The sequence below is a fragment of the Dendropsophus ebraccatus genome, chromosome 9, assembly GCF_027789765.1.
Source record: "Dendropsophus ebraccatus isolate aDenEbr1 chromosome 9, aDenEbr1.pat, whole genome shotgun sequence".
NCBI lineage: Eukaryota > Metazoa > Chordata > Amphibia > Anura > Hylidae > Dendropsophus > Dendropsophus ebraccatus.
The window spans coordinates 116,203,233-116,210,913 of NC_091462.1; the positions used below are offsets into that span (position 1 = coordinate 116,203,233).

General features: G+C 44.8%; 1 protein-coding gene across 1 annotated transcript; it reads left to right on the plus strand.

The window, feature by feature from the left end:
• The first annotated feature begins 772 nt into the window (after positions 1-772).
• On the plus strand, positions 773-6,082 carry LOC138800570 (up-regulator of cell proliferation-like). Its single transcript, XM_069982339.1, has 2 exons — positions 773-996; positions 1,270-6,082. The coding sequence occupies exons 1-2, from the start codon at positions 786-788 to the stop codon at positions 5,970-5,972; spliced, it is 4,914 nt and encodes a 1,637-aa protein (XP_069838440.1). The 5' UTR covers positions 773-785; the 3' UTR covers positions 5,973-6,082.
• Positions 6,083-7,681: the final 1,599 nt, after the last annotated feature.

Here is a 7,681-nt window from a genome sequence, read left to right on the forward strand (position 1 = left end):
CCTCTAAGGATCACCTTGTCCAAGTCAGGGATACTCTCAACACGGTAAAAGGTGGTGACACGTATCCAGTTAGGCACTGACCCTGTACTTAGCCTACATATTCTACTGCATAGTGCATGGCTGTTCTGAGAGGTTTCAGAAAGTCTGCTTCATCCAGCGCAGGGACCTGGGACCTCGTACTACCCTCACAGGACGGGTACCCCGACACTGTAGGCCATAAGGCGGTCAGATCAAGCTACAGATCTATATGTGAGTACGAGAATCTTCTTTTTAATATTCTTCTCTTCTACCTCTTGCCTGCACCTGCAGTTATTGAAGTTTCATTTTTGTGTATTGCACTGAAGAAACCAAGTAAACGGACGTTATTCTGGTTAAGCTATGGAACTCTTCCATTCTGCACCTACACACCAGGTTACATTTGGGTTATCCAAACCTGTGGAAGTGGAGCCTGTCTGACCGGGGGTGAGTGCCAGCACCACTCTAGGCTACCGTGACAAGTGCCCAAGTGCCCCTAAACCCAAAGAGCAGCCACAACACCGCCAAACCTACCCCAACAAGGGAGAGCCCCCCACTTCTCCACATATATACATCTCAAGGACCCACAAGGATCAACATACAGTGTAATGTATATACATCCCGATCAGCCATATCCCACAAGATTAACCATACAGCAGTCTGTATTCTGTAATGTTACAGTAGCAGGGCCTGTGCACTAAGATGTCTGATAATAACTCATACATATGATTGTCTATTGTTCTCAGGCTGACGGACTATTCACAAGCGCCATGGATCTCGATGGGGAGGACGCCTATTTCGGTGGCCTGTTCCTAGAGCCAGAAGAAGCAGAAAAGGAAAACAATCCCCCAAATGAAGACAGTCCACTAACAGCGGTTATACAGGCCTGGGCCCCCGACCATAAGAAGCCTGACCAGAGCCTGGAGGAGATGATCTCTAACATTATACTGATGCCGTACCTGCCCGGATTTACATGCGACAGTAAGTATAAGGTGACAAATAGCAGAAAAATTATTTCCTTCATCCGGCATCAGTGTTAAAGTCCTATATCCTCGGTAAAAGGATTCATCCCGCCCTTGGGCTATAATGGGGTCCCCATAGACTTCTGTATTGCAGGATAAAGGGGAAAAACCCTAACAGAAGATGTAATGGACGTCACTTCCTGGCATCATAGCTATAGGTACTGAATGTGTACACTGGCTCTTTGTATATTACTATATGACACATAACTAAATTCTTTCTTTCTATCCACAGCAAACACAAAGCCATTTGATAAAAAGTTGAAGGAACTAAACATGGAAAGCTTCATATTTTCAAAGCTCAGTCTCACTGACGTCTTGAAGATCGGACAAGAAGATCTAAAGAGGATTGTACCACAGAGGATGGAAGAGGTTCCTTGGTGCTTCCTACAGAACCTCATGACGCTAAACAGCAGCGCAAGGAACAAAAGATTTGACCAATCTCGGAATACAAAACTAAGCTCACAGCAGGAGGAGGATATGGATTTTATAGATGATGAGATGGAAAATCCAAGCTCTGTCCACCCCCTGGACATCCTGTGTGTTCTCCTTCATTGCTCCGACAGCTTCTTGCAGCAAGAGATTGTGACCAAAATGTCCATGTGTCAGTTTGCCCTCCCTCTGCTTCTCCCAGCCGTGGATGGCCCGGACAGCACCTTCATGTTGTGGGTAATGAGGGATATTGTGAAGCGATGGAGACCTCACTCCATGGTGAACAGCAAAGGATGCCGAGAAGACAACCTGGTGAACATTCCCATGCCAGTCTTCTCTTTCGTCAGGCTCGGAAAAAGCAATTTGTCCAAGTCGAGAATTCTAAACTGTGTTCTAAGTTCGTCTCAACGACATCACGATTTCTTTGTCCATCAGAATATGGACGGTGCAAATATTTTAAGGGAAATATCTGATGGATTTGTGGAGATTGCTTGGTTCTTTCCTGGAGGCCAAGAAAACCTGGACATATTTCCAGATCCAATTGCAGTGACCAACCTGCGAGGGGACCTTGAGTCCAACTGGGAACAGTTTAGCTTGCTAACCAGGGTGTCTACAGCAGTATTCATCTTCATTGAGAGTATGGATGAGAAGCAGTACAACTTGTTAGCAAACATAGAGGAAACAAACACAAACTACTTCATTATCATCGCTCCATCATCTAGATGTATAAGCGGGGAGACCCAAACATATGTCAAGATGTTGTATCCAACACTAAAAATGAACAGAAAACACATCTTGGTAAAGAACAGTGCAGTAAACGATGCGGAACTGGTCAAAAAAATACAGATAATTATTACAGATCTGATCAAATCTTCTTCTTACTATTTTACTCTGGAGGAGATGTCACATATTGCGGAAGATCTTGGGATACTTGTGGACGAGAGCTCAGAGGATCATCAGAACACTCGGAAACTTGCTCTGGAAGTTACAAAAGACATAAAGGATGTTGTTCAATATAAAAATGAAACTATGAGGCTTCAAGGAGATCTATGGCGGCAGCTGGCCAAAACTGAGAAGGAAATCTGTAGGATGAAAGGACTGGGCAGCGGGAATGCAGAGAACTACAAAACAAAACTGGCCAAGAAATGTTCAGAACTAAGAAAGCAACAAAGAGAACTTGGTGTCCCCCAGGGAATAGTCAGGTTCCTCAGCGCAATCATGGACTTGACCCATAGTGAGAAACGCTACTTCTTGAGGTGGATGAAGCTCTACCTTGACTCCATCTCTCGGAAACACATGAGTTCTATACAAACAGAGTACAGGGAGTACTACTATAACTTGAGTGCCAATGCCGACAAGTTAAAAGACTTGGACCAGATACTATTAAACAGTTCATTGGGGGTAGAACATTTTATTAGAGAAGTAGCACAGATTTACGAGGCTCAATGTGTTGCAGCAAAGAATTGTATGGGGTACGAGAATTCATTATATCAAATCCCAGGAATAGCTGCCGACCTTTTTTTGGAAGGCACTCCATTGGAACTGATTGATGGAGATGTGTCCAACATTCCCTTACAGTGGATAACAGATGTCCTGACTGAGCTGGATAGGAAGACTGGAGGACAATGTGGGATGAGAGTGATAACTGTGCTGGGAGTGCAGAGTACTGGGAAGTCCACCCTCCTGAACACTATGTTTGGTCTACAGTTCCCAGTGGCCAGTGGACGATGCACACGAGGAGCCTTCATGACTCTAATTAAGGTAAAAGACAACTTCCAGGATGATATTGGCTGTGAATTTGTTCTGGTGATCGACACCGAAGGATTGAAAGCTCCGGAATTGTCTTCACTTGATGATGGTTATGAACATGACAATGAATTGGCCACACTAGTGGTTGGGTTGAGTGACATCACCATAGTCAACATGGCTATGGAAAATACAGCAGAAATGAAAGATATTTTGCAGATCGTGGTCCATGCATTTCTAAGAATGAAAGAAGTTGGCAAGAAACCCAATTGTCAGTTTGTCCACCAGAACGTGAGTGATGTGTCCGCCCATGACAAGAATATGAGAGACAGGAAGAAACTTCTAGAACAATTAGATGAAATGACAAAAGTAGCATCAAGGATGGAAGAAAAAAATGTTGAAAAATTCTCAGACGTCATGGACTATGAACCAGAGGAGCACAGCTGGTATGTTCCTGGACTTTGGCACGGAGTTCCTCCTATGGCTTCTGTCAATACAGGATACAGTGAGAATATCTTCGAACTAAGACGACACTTATTTGAAATTATGAGAAAGCAGCAACGATCAAGAAGCTCCCAGAAGATAACCGATTTCATAAAGTGGATAAAAAGCTTGTGGAACGCCGTAAAGTATGAAAATTTCATCTTCAGCTTTAGGAACAGTCTTGTGGCCGAGGCTTATAACCAACTCACAGTAAGATATTCAGAGCTAGAGTGGAAATTCCGTAAAGCAATGTACAGGTGGATGATTGAGGCTGAGAATGAAATATCAAACCAGTCGGCTTCCGAACTGGAGGCCGAAACGTGGTCTGGGATTAAAGACGACATGCAACAAGCACTGCAGCAAGAAGAGAAAGGCATGTTAGAAGAAATGGAGAAGTATTTTGAGAGTGGGAACAAGTATGTGCACCTGTTAGAGAGGTATAAGGAGGACTTCATGAAAAGTGTGTTGACTCTCAGAAATGAAATTGAATATAATTTAGAAATGAAGTGTGAGGAAGCAATCCGCATACAGAGAGGAAAGCACCAGATACAATTTGTTCAGAGCAGCTACTTGAAGATCATTGAAGAGAAGGCCACCAGCCTGCTGGACACCTGCAAGAGTATAAAAAGTCAACTGAGTAATGAAGAACTTGAGTCTGAGTTTGAAAAAATGTGGAGTGAGACCGTCTCAGGTTTACAACTCAGCAGCTTGAAAAAACACAATGTTAGCCGAGAGATGGTAGAACAACTGAGGAAGGACATGAGGCACAAAGCTGGATACATCAATGAGAAACTCAATGACATCCAAAGTGTGGATGGATATGGGCAGAATGGTCTAAGTCTGGACAAGAAATATGTTCAACTCAGCTACTATGAAAATATGCCAGAAACTACTCTTGCAAAATACTGGAATAAGGTGAGCGATCTCATGGCTTCCTTAAAAGACCAGTGCAGCCTTCATGTAACAGAGCAAGTGAACACAATGAAGGATTACCACCAGACATACAGCCAAGAGCTGCTGAACATCATAAATGAAAGACTCAACAAGAATGATATAAAAGGCCTCCACCTCACTCCACTCTTCGAGCTAGACCTGAAGCTTTACCTCCTGGGTCAAGCTGCCCCCTTGTTCCAGACCAAGCACAATGTTTTCTTCCAAGAGAACAACATGAGGTTCTATCTGGATAACCTGAAACCTCAATACTTCTCTATGTTTAGAAATGTTTACCAAGAAAAGGACGAATCTCTGCTCCGAGCTCAGCGGTTCTGTGAAGTCTGCCTGAAGCCATCGCTAACAGACTACATGTATAAAAACTTAGGGGGAGAAATTGTTAACGACATATTAACAAGTGGTGACTCCATCCAGTACAGCAGCAGAACCTTCTTCCAGTACACCCTCCTCAAGGAGCTCTTAGAAAACTCAGATTTCACCCAATACGTAAAGTACAACAATCATTATGAGACTTTCGTAAAGACTTGGATAGTAAAATACATAACTAAGAGATACAAGGAGTCCACCTCTCTGGAGTCCTTGAGATCAAATATCTTGGTCTCCATCACAAAAAAGATAAAACAAGTCCTCAAACACCCAAAAGTGACAGAAACAGCTAGCGTGTCGCAGTGTTTAAAGACCTTTTGTGCCATGCTGAAGAAGGACTTGGTCATAGCACAGAACGAGATGAAGGTCATTGCATTCCAGAATAACGCAAGCCCCATCAAGTTCACAGCAGATATCGAAACGTTCCTTGGGGAGGTGGAGAAAGAACTAATTACAGAAATCAAACATTTCACAGTTGACTATGTCCTCTCCAAGTCATTGGTGAAGCCTCAAGACGAGCTGTTCAAGAAGGTGTTTGGATGTGGAAAGCAATGTCCATTCTGTAAGGTCCCGTGTGAGGCCGGAGCGGCCAGTCACAAAGAGCACTTTGCCTCTGTGCATCGTCCCCAAGGGTTAGGAACGTACAGGTCCATAGAATCTAAAGTGCTGTCCCATTCCATATGTTCCACCGATGTGGTGAGTAACACAACCTTCCTAAACTCTGACACAGAATGGAAGCCTCGTCTTTTCAAAGAATATCGCAAATTTTACCCGGATTGGAGCATACAGCCTGACCCCACCATTGGGGCCTCGGATTACTGGAAATTTGTCTTTATGAAGTATAATAAACAGTTTTCAGATTATTATAATGCTAAGCCGGGTGAGCTGCCCGAGGAATGGTCTCTGATCACCAAAGAACAAGCACTCCAAAGCCTAAAGGACACCTTCAACATGAGGTGAACGCACCAGTGTGGACGCCACATCTCCACCCGCAAGATCCAAGACAAAGCAGGCGGGATCTATTCCTTCTCCAGCTGCAGTACATGGGACCCGCTGTTCTCTAGCCTCAGTAGTCGCTTTGGTGGAGGGATCTTTCTAATGCAAGCAACTTAGCATCTACAACAGCGTTCTTCAAATGTTACAAAAAAAAAAAAAACATGAGTAGAGATGAGCGAACCGGGTTCGGGTCGATCCAAACCCGAACGTTCGGCATTTGATTATTGGTGGCTGCTGAACTTGGATAAATCTGGAAAACATGGATACAGCCAATGACTATATCCATGTTTTCCACACAGCCTTAGGGCTTTAGTTAAAGGACAACTCCGGCGAAATTTTTTTTGGCTTATTTAACACACATTACAAAGTTATATAACTTTGTAATGTGGTTAAATACCCGGTCTGGCCCCCTTCCCCCACTTTCCGACTCCCGACCCCCCACCCGGGAAGTTAAAGAATGTATACATTACCTATTACGGTCGTCACGGTCCTCTTCTCCCAGGCGGCATCTGGTGACGGGTGACGTCAGAGCTGGGGGGCGGTCCGGGTCTTCTTCCTCTTCGGCGTCTTCATTGAGAGTGAATGGGAGAGAAAAGGCTGCTGGTGCACATGCGCACCAGCAGCCTTTTCATTGGCTGGAGCGCATCACATGGCTTCTAGCTTGCTCAGCCCTGAGTGGCTGAGCTTGCTGGAAGCCATGTGATGCGCTCCAGCCAATGGAAAGGCTGCCGGTGCACAAGCGCACTGGCAGCCTTTTCTCTCTCATGGACCCGGAAGCAAGAGACATCGCTGGACGGCGGAGGCAGGTGACGGTGAGGCGGACGGCGGGCGAATGGAGTGGCGATCGTCACCGGAGGGATGGTGAGTATGGTGTCTGTGTGTATCTGTTTTTTGTTTCTTTTTGGGGGTCCCACCGGAGTTGTCCTTTAAGTTCAGCAGCCACCGCTAATCAAATGCCGAAAGTTCGGGTTCGGATCGGCTCAAACATGCTCCAGGTTCGCTCATCTCTACCCATGAGAAATAGGCATGCTGGCAGTTCTGATTTATGGGAACAACTGTCTGAACAGTCCCATACGAGGCGGGTGTAGATCCTGTGACCTCCGGATGGCACTCTGCATTATAGGACAAAGAGAACATGTGCTTCCTTCTCTGGTCATGTAAGTATTGTGCTTGCTCCAGGGTTGCCAGGTTGTGGTAGCACGCACAGACTTTGTCACATGACATGCAGAGTTTGAGGATACCTTGGTAACCCTAGAGGAAGCTCAATATATGCAAGACTGCAGATTGTCAGGGTATGAAGGGGGGGGGGGGTGTAATTTAATTCTGATTAAATTTAGAATCAGAAGTCCCTGATTGCCCAGAAAAGTCAAGTATGACATGGGAGCTCCTGGAATTATATCCAACCCCTTTCAAGATCTTTAATAAAATGGCAGCCACCATGGCAGAGATTAAACCAGGGACCCCCTGAGCTCTCCTAGGACTGTATCCAACCTCTTTTTAAGCATAACTGTCATATAAATGTCACTTTTCAGAAATCTATAAGTATCAATAGTGCAAACAATTTTAAGAAACTCTCTTATAGTTTCTGTACTGAGGGAAGAGAGGGGATGCAAAATGGCTCTCACACCTTTTGAGCAAAAAGATTTCCCTTTACCCTATATAGGAGTCTTCGA